The sequence below is a fragment of the Empidonax traillii genome, unplaced genomic scaffold (assembly GCF_003031625.1).
Source record: "Empidonax traillii isolate 1590-97213 ecotype Southwest subspecies unplaced genomic scaffold, ASM303162v1 scaffold325:size649781, whole genome shotgun sequence".
Lineage (NCBI taxonomy): Eukaryota > Metazoa > Chordata > Aves > Passeriformes > Tyrannidae > Empidonax > Empidonax traillii.
In genome coordinates, this window is record NW_020955518.1 from 392,160 (window position 1) to 405,852 (window position 13,693).

The window sequence follows — 13,693 nt, forward strand, 5'->3', positions numbered from 1 at the left end:
AATTAGTTTCAGTTACAACTTTAGAGTCCTGCAGGAGCATCTTCAGAGGCATTTTCCTGTTAGTCATTAGAAGCTTGCATCCACTGATCTGACAACCCATGAGGGGGTACATACACAACTGCACCAGCCTCTGCCTCCACCACAGAGATCAACATCCAAGCTCTGTGATGGGAGATGTGCAGACTCATCCTCCGTCAGCCTTTGTTTGCTGCGTTTGTGTAACAACAAATGACATCAGCTGCTCCATGGGCAAAGTGGTGCCTCATGCAGTCACTCCTCCTCAGCACTGAACCAGACAACTTTATTGTAAGAAAAGTCACCGAGTGCTTGCTGCCACCCACTGCAAACCTCCTTCTATACTTAAATGTTGTGCTGATGATTAATAAAAATAACTACATATGGGTGAGTCATGGGGATGGCTTCATTCATTCATTCAGTTGTGACTGCAACCAAAATAAAAGGTGTTTCCCAACTCTCCGTTCCCAAGTACTATCCAAATCCCTCCTGCAGGAAGGAGCTGACTGACACAGGGAGAATGAACGAGTATTCACTGAGCTCACTTCGATCTGGTTAGTGTTTGCTAAGCTGAATACTGCAAAACCAGTTAAAACCCTAATCATGACTCTAAAGGCACCAAGTCCTTGTGCATCAAGATTGGGATGAGTTTGGATTTTAAATGGAATAAAATAAAGAGATGAGAAAGGGTTTACCAAAATGTTTAGCCTTTGCTTTATTGAGTTACAACAACTGAGCAACAAGTTAGAAAAGTCGGATTTATTCAAACTCCCTAGCATCCTATTTGTGCAGCGTACTGAAAGGTGGGCAAGTTTTCCAAACCCAGCTCATCAGAGGAACGCACCGGACGGCTCCTGCACCCAGGCTCCTGCTCTCTCTCCATTTCCTCCTCACACGTGCACGGACAGACACCCCCACACAAATCCAAATTAGCAGTACTTGAAAAAACAAAACAAAACAAAAAAGTGCAATCAGGAACCTAGGACTGATCTAAAAATTTAGTGGCAAGGGTTAATAAGAAATTTCTGTTGTGCGCTACAACGTCTAAAGCTGGAGGGCGGACTGCTGGTTATGGTGTCCATCACTGTACCAGCCAAAAAACCACAAACAAGTCTGAGTTATGAAGCATCTTAATTTCCTCACTCCAACCCCTCTGGGGGTTGTAATGCAAGTTTAAACAAAAAGTGCTAAAAAAACCCAGAAAACCAAAACAAAAAACGGCATTCTTAGCCAAATCTTCAGAGACCCACAGCTGGGGCTGGCTGGTGAAAAGTGAAGTACAGGAGCTGGAGAAGACTTGCCTTGTAGGAGCACATAAAAGCAGAGATTTAAATACTTCAACCAGTAGCAGGTGGCCATAAAACAAAACAAAAAATTCAAAACAACAAGAGAAAAAAAAACAAACCCCACCACTCCAGAACATGTTTAACTGGGCTGAAATGTAAACTGGTGTGGGGATCTGGGCTCAGATGCTGATCTGCACCAAGATGACTCCAAAAGATTGCAACTCTGTCTTAAAACACTTCAGGAAAAAAAAAAAGTCTCCTCTCCCTCCCCCACAAAAGACACTTCCCTCCCCCAAACCAATCCCAAAATTCTGCAATTGCATTATATGCAAGAATAACTTGCACCTATTAAAAAAATTAACAAAATTTTCATGTTGTACAAATCTGTTCCAGTAGAGGAAGAGGGTGGGCAGGAAAGCGGGTGGGGGAGAAACCGAAGAGAAATCTATGTACAAGGACCGTTTTCTCTTTCTTTCTTTTCTTTTGTAATGCAGTAGTAGGACTTTGGCACTATCAACGATTCCATGATGACACTCCACCAGAGTATTTCTCGCTGTGCCTCCACAAGTGGCGCTTAAGACTTGGAGTCGCAACACGCTATCTCACCCCAGGCAGGAAAACAGAGTTTTCTTCTATTTTCAGACAGCATTTCCCCTCCAATGTCAGGACAGTGCAGCTGAGGAGTACCCCTGCAAAAATTATAAAAGTAGCATATTATTTTTGAAGGCACTGTGAACAATGAACTAACTGGCTGTTAACTAACACGGCATCCAGTTTACATCCCTGCACACACAGTAACACTGTATTTTCTATTAACTGTACTCTGAAGCCTATCCTTATCATAGCCTGATGCGGTAGGGTCCTGGACTTTTGTTGCATGGAACACCCAGCTAATAATCCCCCATGGATTTCTGACAGGGATATACCGGCCAGTCTTGACTTGGCAGATTCTCACACTGACTCAAAGATGATGTGCACACCTGTTTGGGGCAGCTGCTTTGCGAACACAGGACATATAGTGCTAAAACCATGAGGATCTCAGGTCTTTCTCCCCCCGTGAATCCCCTTATAATGCTTCTTGTTTTGCACAATTTTAGAAAATGATACAAACTGCAAGACAATGGAAAAAATTGGATGTGCCTGCGCTCTGCAGAGCAGCTCTGTGGCTCTGCTATGACTCCTGCACCTCCATAAAGGTTGCACCATGGACCAGAGCTTAAAAAATAACCCTCCAACACCCAATCTTCAAACAGCCACCAACCTACATGTATCCCCAGTTCTCAGCACAGAGCAAGCGCTCTATGACAAGGATTATGTTCAGCACGTTCTTCCCCTCTCAGGTGTAATTGTGCAAGTACAAACATCCACTCATGCTGGAGCTGCATGAGATGGCTTTCCTGCACCATCCTCCTCACCCATCCTGCAGCAGTGCTTCCCAAAACCTGAGCTAACCTGTTATTTCACACCTTGTACAAATGTTGCTATTTGGTCTGATATTTCCCACAGAAATAGTGAGCTCTGTCTGGCATCTGCAACACAGAGAACACCACAGTCACACCCAGGAAAAGGACACTGGCTTGCACCAACATAAAGGGGAAAAGTCCTCCCCATCTTTGTGGCCTTTCCTCGAACAGGCCTCTGCTCCTCTTAACTCACTGGAAAATTTTAATTGCAGCATTGAGTTTTGCAACTCCCCCTGAAGTTCTTCATTACATTAGAACTTGGGCGTCCAGTGCACCTCACTGGTTTCAGGGGAAAAAATACATCCTACTTATTTCTCATTCCCTCAAATGCTTTAGGGTGACCCAAATTCTGCAAAAACCACCAGTCAATCCCATGCTGATTTCCTTCAGGACGGTGCCTTGGAGCACAGCATCAGTAACAGGCACCATAGTCAGCCTTTTAGATGAAACCCCAAACCACAAGAAGAGCGAGAACTTAGGCAGAAAGCAAGAGAAACCCCAATGCTGTTCACTTTTGCCAGTTTTGGACACCAAGGAACAGGAATGTATGGTGCCACCAGCAAACGTGATCTCAGCTGCTGCAGCAGTGCAGAAGGGGTTGGAGATGCCAAAAGAACCTAGACTACCTCTGATGCCCAGCACCTGCAAGGGGTGACTGCCTTCAGACTTTTTTTTCTTTTTTTCCTGGCACATCTCCACAGAGCAATGGTCACAGCCACCCAGAGCCAGGTACACATCTTCCAGGGTCTCCACCTACCTCGCTCCCACCCTGAGCCACAAACTTTAGCGTCTACAATCTTGCAAGGTTCAGGCTTAAAAATGGAGGTCACAAAATAACTCTAAAAAAGACAGTTTACTGCAAAAAGGTGGTGGTGGGGGAAAAAGTATGATTCTGACAAAAAACAAAAGCTCTGATCTTGGGAAAACCCCACAGGGAAACAACATCAGGAAGAAAGCCAGTAGTAGCTGTCAACCACTCAGGCACACTCTGGTCCCACTCTCCTGTCTGAACTGTAGTTTTCTGTATTTAATTTAGGACCAGTTTCTGTTTGTCAATTTTGCACAAACAGGGACAACAGACCTAATTTTGACCTGTGCTGTAGGAAGAGAGGAATATCTGTACTCATGGAAAGAGATCTAAAGCACTCTCTTGACAGAGCAGTTGGGCCTCATTACAAGGGGGACACAAGGCTGCATGATGCAACATCTGGAACATTTTCAGTGATGGCTTTAGTGCTCCTGACAGCAGCCACTCAGCGTCTTGAAGGCCTTGCTACTCTATGGGGACAGGTTTCTCAGCCTCACTGCTCAGAAAACCTGACCTGCTCCACGTAATAAATGCAATATTGCCAAAAGCTTCAGATATGGACTTAGTAACAGAGCCTTTTCTTGGTTCTGAGATGGTACTTCAGAGCCCAGCACGAATCTTGCTCTCAAGAAGGTGAGGCACTTGTGAAATTCCCTCTAGCTGTAGCAGCAGCAGAATCTGCTGAACAGGGATCAGTTTTGAAACACTCAATTTTTTAAGGCTTAAGGTCTGTCTAGGCTGTAACACAAATGCTCTTCAATAATTCCAGAAACTCAAAGCTAAACAACAGAGCAAAGAGTGACCAAGATACTCTGGAAGAGATGAGGTTTTACAGAAGCTGCACACAGATTCAGCCAACAGGAGTATAAAGATCAGTCAGCAACAAATGATCATTTTAGACTATGTACATCAAGCTGACAAAACAGCAACACCATGAGGATCAAAGGAGCATGTTTCTGTCTGATTTAGGGCTCAGCAATGAAAGGTTCACCCAGTAAGTGTGGTTGTGTGAGACTCGAGAAGTCCCTCGTCAGCTCTTCAGTCCACCTCTTACATGTGGTACCTGAGGAATACGATGTTAGGAAAAATCAGGGTTTTATATGAAAACAGGCAGAAACGAGCTCTCAATCAGGTCTTGCACAGTCTTTCCAGTCATACCCTGAATGTTACTTAACACCTTGTTAGCTGAACACCAAAGCTTTAGTTGAACACTTCTAAGATATGCTGGACAAAGAGTGAAAGCTTATCCTTCAGGAAAATGGAGACAGCAGTTGAGATTTTTCCATGGGTCCCACCAATGTGGGATATAAAGCTTCCACATTTTGTGTCACAGCAGTTGTGACAATGCCTCCACATGAGTGCCAGAGAGCAGGCACTTGCATTTCTTTACTGAGACTTACAGGCAGAATAAAGTAAAATTAAAAAGACTTTCGTCTTTTGTCAAGTCCCCAGGCCAGTATGCTGAGAAACAGGCAAAGAGCAGGACAAAATGCCCTCTGATCTTCCTGCATGTTGTTTGCAGCAGAAGTCCTGCTCCAGTGCACCTCTTCTCAGCAGGTGTATTTTACACGCAACCACCAGAAAGCTCCTCATCAAAAGGATCCCTCATCAAAAGTTTAACTGACATCAAAGTTCTTATTAAAATTCCTTTCTGATGACACTTGAGCACCTCCAAAGCCCTGGAGCTTTATGGTCAGTATCAGCACCAGGGCACAGAGGGAGGAGGTTCACTCCAACACACCTGGCACTGCTGACAAAAGTGCAGGCACCAAACCTACGCTGCTGGAACAGGACTGTTGCAGAGCCTTGTTTCATAGTACAAGAGGTTTGTAAGAAAGAGTGGTTTCAGGCAACTCTCCCGGCTCCTACCTTCCTCCCCATTCCCCCTCTTTGCTCCTGGTCTGCTCCCTCTCCTTAGAACCAATATTCATAGCTGGAAGGAGGAAACGATTTAGAATAACAACCCTGAAAAAAAATAACCCCTCAATGCATTTATTCATCACACATTTGATTTTAAAAGGCAGCTCAGATCCTGGCTCTCCCTTCTTATGTGGCTGTTCAACAGTGGCACCCCAGTTTGCCTCCAGTCGATGTTCCCCCATCCTTCTTCCTTTCATCTGTGCCTTTGCCACACAGGTAACACAAGCTGTTACTCACATCCTTAATTACCAATTTCTGCAAGGACAATGCAGGACAGTGCCTTGCACTGCAGTCTGAAGCTTTAACATATTTCGTTATATAGATGATGCCATAACATTGCTCAAGATTAGCTGACACAATTCATAGTTAAAAATAATACCACTGCAGAGATTTCCTTTTCAACTCAAAGAAAATGTCCAGGAGACTTTTGGACAAGTATTGCACATGGAGAAAATGGAGTGCTAGTCAGCAGGCCTTGCTACCAAAAACCTGCAACCGGTAGTTCAATCCAAACACTGCCGACTGTAACAGTAGAAGCCTTCACTGCAAGTGTGGAGGCACTTTATCAGTCCTGCCTGGCTTTTTTCTTTAAAAAGAAATACTACAGTATATTTTAATTTTAGACACCAGAAAACTACTAACTCCTTCTAAAACAGGTGTTCCTTCACTATGGTTGTTAATGCAGGATGCTGAGCTTTCTGTAGGGTAAGTTCTACCTTAAGGAAATTCCAGTTTGGGAGAGAGAGATTCGGTTGAGCACAAAATGTTACAGGCTCCAGTGAACTCAATTCAACATGCAAGTCAAGAAATGCTGACGGTGCTTGCTCCAGATTTATACCTGTGCAACTGTGATCAGAAACAGGCTTCAGATCTCCAAATAACACATCCTTTCACACTGTGAAAGACCGTACAAACCCCCCTTAAAGCAAGGCCCTGCAGCTTGCTTTTAAATTCAAGATCCTGTGAAGAAGAGCTGCTAAAACACCCACACAGCTTAGTCTGGGGCACTTCCTAAGCTTCTAATGTGAGCAAGCAGAACAAAGCGAGGCTGGAGACAGTTCTCACCTGCAAGAGAGCACATTTGCATGAGCCACTTCAGTCCCCACAACGTTTTTCTTTTTTTGCTTGCTTTTGCATAAAAGAGCATCTCTGTCCTGGGCCCTTCCCCCCCTGACCTTTTATTCTGAGCAGGGCAGGATGCTGCAAAGGAAGGACCTGAGGCGCAAAAACAGCCACAGCCTCTATTCACAGGAGATCAATGATCTCTTAGCAAGGGGGATATTAGCAACTAGTGTTACTATTTCTTTGTGTGGCTCAGCTGGTATGTTTTACATTAAGTGCGGCAGAGGTTTTATAGGTTGTTTAAAGGCAGAAAGCTTAAGGTTTAATCACTTATTGAAAAAAAAAATTAGAAAAATCTCCCTTATCCAGGATTTAACCCACAAGGAGACAAAAAACAAGGCAAATAGCACTAACTCCTCCCCTACCACGCAGTTAGCTTTAATTTAAAAGCAGAATGGGTCTCCCCTTCAGGCATCCAGCAGGCACATGGATCCAGCAGGGATTCGTTCCAGGGATTTATACTGAAGAGGGGCTACAGGATGCTGGAAGCAGACCCAGACAGAGGCAGGCTCAGAAAAACAGGGCAGCATCACCATTACCTGTCTATACGTGGGAATTGTCTCCAGATATACTTTCAGAGTCACAGTCTGCCAGCTCTGTCTGTCCTTCGGGTGCCGTTTGGCTCCAGCTGTCCGTACAGTCCGACGCAGCGTCGTCCTCACCCACCGTCACCTCCACCCAGTTCACCTCCGCCGGCTCCTCGTTCTCCTCGCTGCCGTGGCCGTCGTGGCTGTTGCACTCCACCCTGTCCACACCCTCTGCTTGATTCCCCAGCAAAGAGTCTTTCAGTGGTTCACAGTCTCTTTTTGCTCTCACCACTGGTTTCCCCCCATTCTCTTCGTTCAGTTTTTTATGATCCTGGTAATGCTGCCGAGACACTTCGTTACCGTTCTTTGGGCTCTCAGTGTGTTTTGAGCCCTTTTTCTGGCTTTGCTTGTTATGACCATCAACAGCATACTGCTGCTGGTACTGGTCAATCCATTTAAGTGACCCTGTTCTTAGTGAAGACCGGTTTTCCTTGAACCAGCGAACTATTTCTGTTCTTGTGAGCCCAGTCTGAGATGCTAGCTGGTCATACTCCTGGGGTGATGGCCACTGGGTCCTTGCAAATGTGCTTTTCAGTAGATGAATCTGCTCTTGTGTTTTCTTAAATGTGGTTGAGGACCCAGATAAAGCACCAGGGAGCTGAGAGCCACCCAGAAGTTCTGCCTGGTTTATTGCACCATTGGGAGTTCCTTGCTCTTTAATTTTTCTGTATGATCCCATTGAGTCCAAGACAGCTTGCTCCATGTTGTCCCTTATCTTTCTCCGCTCAGAAAACCACGAATCTATCTCCCTCCTACTCAGCTTAGTCTCCACTCGAAGCCTGTCCAATTCTCCTTGGGTAGGAAAAGAGCATCTTAGGAAACTCTCCTCAAGCACCCTACGCTGCTCTTGGGTTTTCTCTTTGAATCTCTGGGGAGTAAAATCCGTGTACGGGTGAAACGACCGGCTGTGTCGACCAGCTGAAGGTGCTATTTGATCTTTCCCTAAAGCATCGCCAGGAATTTGCACAATGCCCCTCTGACTTCTGTACCTGTGGTCACTGAACCACTTCTTGATCTCGCTCCTGGAAAGACCTGTTGCCTCTATAAGCCGGTAGACTTCTGCGTCGTCAGGAAACTGGCTTGCCATGAAACTGGCCTTTAGCTCTGCTATCTGCTCCTTTGTCTTTTTCCGCTCGCTGGCTGGTGTCAGTGGCACAGTTGTCAGCTTGGCAGGAATCTCAGGCACCTGAACTACGTGAGGACGCTTGGCCTCTGGGGCACTTGATAAGGTCTGTATTGTCCTCTTTTGCCCCTGGTTTGGGGCAACAGCGAGTGTAATCGGTGAACAGGAAACAGTTGACCCATTTGACACGGGAGTCAAAACCAGACCAGTCTGGCCCAGTATCTGACAAGGCAAAGCTGTCTGGATGATGGGCTGCGGCATTTTTGCAGTTGCCAAAGGAGCTGGTAGGACGGTGATGGTTTGGGGAACTGCCTGGATGGTACCATTGAACATTTTCTTTCTTGCTTCCTCCACTTCTTCAGGAGACCAACTTATACCGTGCTTCAAACGTTGCGTAGCAAACCAGATTCGGATTTGTTCTTCTGGATGTTTTGATGCTGCTGTCAACCATGACAACTCTGCTTGTGTTGGGTACGGAAACTTATTAAAGGAGTTGATCATGGTTGCATTAGTGTCCAGTGCAGAGTTGTATTTGGTACTGTTCAGAGGGACCGGGACCTTGGGGACAAGGTTGATATTTGGTGGCAGCTGTACAGAGGGCATAACATGGGCTAACACATCTTGGAGAAGGTCTCCATTTATACAGGCAATAGCTTCAGTGGCTTCAGTGATGATACGGGGGAGAGCACCATCCACGTGGTTTTCCGTAACTCCCTCTTCCAGCTTTTTGGATCCCTTCTTGGTTTCCCCTTTAGGCTTTCCCAGTTTCATCATTGGCGCTTTATTAGTGCTAGTTCCCCCATGAAGTGAATCATCACACTCTGCATTTTCTAGCCCGCCGCTTGCGACAGTGACATCATTAGTGGTGGTCTCAATGGACTGTTCTAAAACTGTCTGATTATTGCGTTTAATTAATTTCAGTTTAAAGTTGGTCTCTCCCGGGTGGTATTTTGTGTTGTGGTCAGATAAAGAATCGTATTTTTTGGTTGTGAAGTTGCATTCAGCACAGACATACAGGGGGTTGAGAATGACATTCGGATGCTGAGTGTCAACGTGCTCTGTAAATTCGTTTAAGTTTTGTGTTGAGTAAGGGCAGTACTTACACTCATAACCACCCTGGGGTTTCTTAGACTGATTTTCAGCTGGGGGCTTTGCCTCAACCACTTCGCAGTCTTTGACTGTGTTTTCTGAAGGCCAGCTCTTTTTGGAGTCCTGCTGTGGTGCATCAGTCCCCTTCTCTTTAGAAGTCTCTACGCCTTCGGTGCCTTCCTGCTCCAACACTTCAGAAGTTCGCACCATACAGGGAGTCGTCGACTTTCTTTTGCTGGCCATGGCAGCCTCTGGTAGCACACTGTTGTCCCAAATGGTGTCTCCTTTTGACAGGATAAGCAACTAACTCAGTAGGTCTTGCCAACAGCTTCAAAACACCTCGATTATTTTACTCTGTTTTAGCTTAATGAATCTCTGCCCTGGTTGTGACCATCAGCTCCGCCAGTGGACCTGTCAGCTGCATGACACCTGTGAAACAAAGCACACCTTGTCAGACACTGATTTAACAGAGATTTATCAGAAAGCCACAGCTTGTATATGCATTTGTAAGGGTATTTTGGATAAGGCCAAATTCTTCCTCCCCCCCGTCATCATATTAAGAGTCGAAAATCTCCCTACAAAGAGTAAAAGCAGTGGGTAATCTGCAATGAAGTGCACCACAGGAAGAAAAATGACTTTGAAACAAATAAGATGAACAGACAGAGGACTTTAATTTCCACTAGACTCAATATGTTTAGCTGGAAAAGAAAGAAGATACTGCTATAAATACTGCATCTTTTTATAGAAGCTGCAGTTTCTATTAATTATTATTTTGAAGCCTGTAGATTTGAAATTGAGTGTGATTTATATTAAACTTAATTACTTCCCACTGTCACTTACCTTGTAAATATGTCTACTAAATGACTGTGGTTACTAATGATGGGTGATTTCTAAATAAAGCTATAGAGCCTGCCTTGGTTGTAAAAGTAAAGGCAGAAAGAAGAGTTAATGCAAATCAACACTTTCAAAGGCCTGCATCTTAAGGGCTCAAAGAAACTGAAGACGATCTGTGGAGGCCTATCAAGTCTTTTCTGGAAGAAAAGTTTCCTTCTAACACCACTTTTCACTCAACATTGACAGAGGTAGCTACCAAAGGCAACAGAAGCCCTCAGACACCTTTTAAACATGATCCCTTCCTGTGACAGTATCATCAAGTTCCAAGTTGTGCATTTTATTCCCTACAGAATTAAAAAACCCTCAAAACCAAAACCCCAAACATTTTAAAGCACAATTCATATGCTGAAGCAGTTTTGGAAGTTCCCAAATGCAAGAATTCTGTAAAACATGTTTTTAAAAGGATCTGAGGCCAACATGAGTCAAAACAAGGATGAAGAAGAACTACACCAGCTGTTTCAGGATCTACCTGCACTCACCAGGAATGGGCAGAGGGAAAGAAAGGAATTTAGTTGTCAAAAGCTTCATTAATAAAAAAAAGGATTAAAAAAAGTCACTTCCCTATTTGACAGGATGCTTTTTCTGACTGAATCCGATTTACTATTCTTCCTGCTCAGATGGTCCCTGGTTTCATAATAATTCCCAGTCTTAATGGAAAACTCAAGAAGCACTTGGAGTAGAGTGGGAGAAGCACCGCGGTTTACAAATTGGAGGAGGCTGGAAAGTTGAAATTTGTAAATGGGTAAGACCTGCACTGATTTCTGTAGAAGTACTAAATGGAGAATCTGAACTGGAGATCCAATGGAAGATGTCCCTTCCCTTTCCAGGGAAGATGGACTGGATGATCTTTAAAGATCCTTTCCAATACAAACCATTCTGTGAGTCTATGATCTCATGTCTAACCAAATGCAGATTTTCTCCTTGTGAAGCCTGTAAATGAAAAGCTGCATCCAGAATCCAAGATATAAAGTTCTAATGAAATAAAATTTCACTGCAGTTACATCTGGACACATCAGTAGTCTATAACCACCCAAATGCTGTCCCTGAGCCTGCTTCTCTTGCTTAAGCCTTGGCATGAGAGTCAGAAATAGCCACCGTAAAAGCAGCTGCTAACTTCTTGGTTCTGTCTGCAACTGAGGAATACTCTGAAGGTCTCTAGAGCACATTTCTGCTGCTCTGCCTGTCACAGATCATACCACTCCTGTATATATGGGAACTCAAAATGATATACTGCCAGAGGAAGCAGCTCCAGCTGGGAATAAGGGCAGGGATGGCAGCTTCTAGCTCCATGTACTCAAACCCCAGTGTGAAGTAGTTCTCCATACACAAAACACTTCATATGCGAATTCTCCATCCAGCACCTTCACAGATAAGGCTCTGGTGAAACACAAGCTGTGAAACACCAAACACACCACAGACAAGACGCCATGCAGACACTGTTTGTTACAGTGCAGATGCCTCAGCATATCTGCACAGTGCTTTGTGTTCACAGCCACTGCCACCCCTGCACTGCCCAGCCCTGGCACAGCCCAGTGATGCTCCGATGTGGCGAAGCACAAGAGCATCTGGTTGACTTTCAAGGGTGCATTTAAGCTCCCAGTGTGCTTCCCTGGGAAACAGAGAATCTTTGCTGAGCTCCATGAAACAGTAATGGGGCTGCCCACAAGCTTATGTATCTGCCTCAGTCAGGATGAGAGCGCCATTTCCCTCCAACCTGGGATCACCAGTGTTGTCATCACCATTCCCCAAAGCGTCAGCACCTCTGAGTCAAAATTTCCTCCTCTGTTTTCTTTTTTTCCTTCTGCCTTTTAATAACAAACAAGCAGATGAACAGTGGAAGAAATGATGCCTGGTTTTCTGTAGATTTGGGCTGACCTTTAAACTGAATTACACAGAATATTCTCTATCATTTCCACTTATTCCTTCAAAATTCCCTTCAACTTCCCCTCACAATTATTTTCCTGCAGATATTTTTCTGTTTTGCTCTGTCCCAGTGAAGAAAGGATCAGAAGCTAGAGACAAACACAGAACTGTCCAAACACCCATCTTCCTGGTCACCCATGTTTAATTATGCTTGCAGAAAATTAATTATCTTTGAAGCTTCTTATCTTTTGATAAGAAGCCAAATTTACTACAAGGGAAGAGAAGGGGGCAGAATGGGCTCTGTAAGACCAGTTGCTGTTGGAAACAGGGTGAAGGTGATCAGGTTGCCCCACTCTTCCCCGGAGATCCCACCATGTTTGTGACACTGACTTCCTCAGATGAGGGAAGGGAGGTGTAAGGCAGTGCCCTGGGCCACGGTGATGAAGATGAGGATGGAGCCGTGGTTCCCAGGATACTCCTCTGTGGCTTGCTCTCCTGCCCAGGCCACAGCTGCACCTAATGGTCTGCTCCTTTTCTAATGTATGACCTCGTGCAAAATTCATGTGGCAATATCAGCAAAAGGAAGAAAATTCAAAAGACATCAAAGACAGAGCAAGGCTTATTTATATTTCACTGAACATCCTCCCTCCTCCACAAGAAGAAAGAGCTAAGAACAAAAAGGTAAAAGAATGGGATGGAAGAGAAAGAGTGGAGAAGGAGACCTTGATAAATTAGAGGACTGGGCAATCACAAACTATATGAAGTTCAACAAGAGGTGGTGCTGGATTCTGCACCTGGGATGGGGCAACCCTGAATGTGCATACAAACTGGGGAATGATGCTGAAAAGCAGTGCTGCAGAAAGGGCCCTGGGGGTCCTGGCTGATGTCAAGTTGAATATGAGTCAGCAGTGCCCTGGCAGCCAGGAGGGCCAACCGTGTCCTGGGGGGCATCAGGCAAAGCATCACCAGAGGGTCGAGGAGGGGATTGTCCCGCTCTGCTCTGCACTGGGGCGGCCTCACCTTGAATATTGTGGCAGTTTGGGGCACCATGATATAAGAAAGATATTAAGTCATTAGAGAGTGTGCAAAGGAGTGAAAAAAAGATGGTGAGGGGCCTTGAGGGGAAGCCATGTGAGGAGTGGCTGAGGGCACTTGGTCTGTTCAGCTGGAAAAGAGGAGACTGAGGGGAAACCTCATTGCAGTTAAAGCCTCCTTGTGAGGGGAAGAGGAGGGGCAGGCACTGATCTCTTCTCTGTGGTGACCAGTGACAGAACTCAAGGGAATGGCCTGAAGCTGTGTCAGAGGAGGCTTAGGTTAGATATAAGAAATAGGTTCTTCACCCAGAGGGTGCTGGAACAGGCTACCCAGGGAAGAAGTCACAGTACCAAGTGGGACAGTTCAGGAAGCATTTGTATGATACTCTCAGGCACATGGTGTGACTCCTGGGGATGGTCCTGTGCAGGGCCAGGAGTTGGACTCAATAATCCTTGTGGGTCCCTTTCAACTGCGCATATTCTCTGATA

The 13,693-nt window shown here is 45.2% G+C and overlaps 1 protein-coding gene across 3 annotated transcripts in view; it reads right to left on the reverse strand.

Moving 5' to 3' along the window:
• Nucleotides 1-705: 705 nt before the first annotated feature.
• The window catches only part of ZHX2 (zinc fingers and homeoboxes 2), a 76,144-nt gene continuing 63,156 nt past the window's right edge, over nucleotides 706-13,693 (reverse strand). For all 3 annotated transcript variants that reach the window (XM_027891669.1, XM_027891670.1, XM_027891671.1), the window contains 2 exons: nucleotides 7,154-9,842; nucleotides 706-1,990 (listed from right to left, as the gene is read on the reverse strand). In XM_027891669.1, the coding sequence (XP_027747470.1) occupies nucleotides 7,158-9,656 (2,499 nt within the window). In that variant the 5' untranslated portion in view covers nucleotides 9,657-9,842 and the 3' untranslated portion in view covers nucleotides 706-1,990; nucleotides 7,154-7,157. The remainder of the gene's footprint in view (nucleotides 1,991-7,153; nucleotides 9,843-13,693) is intronic.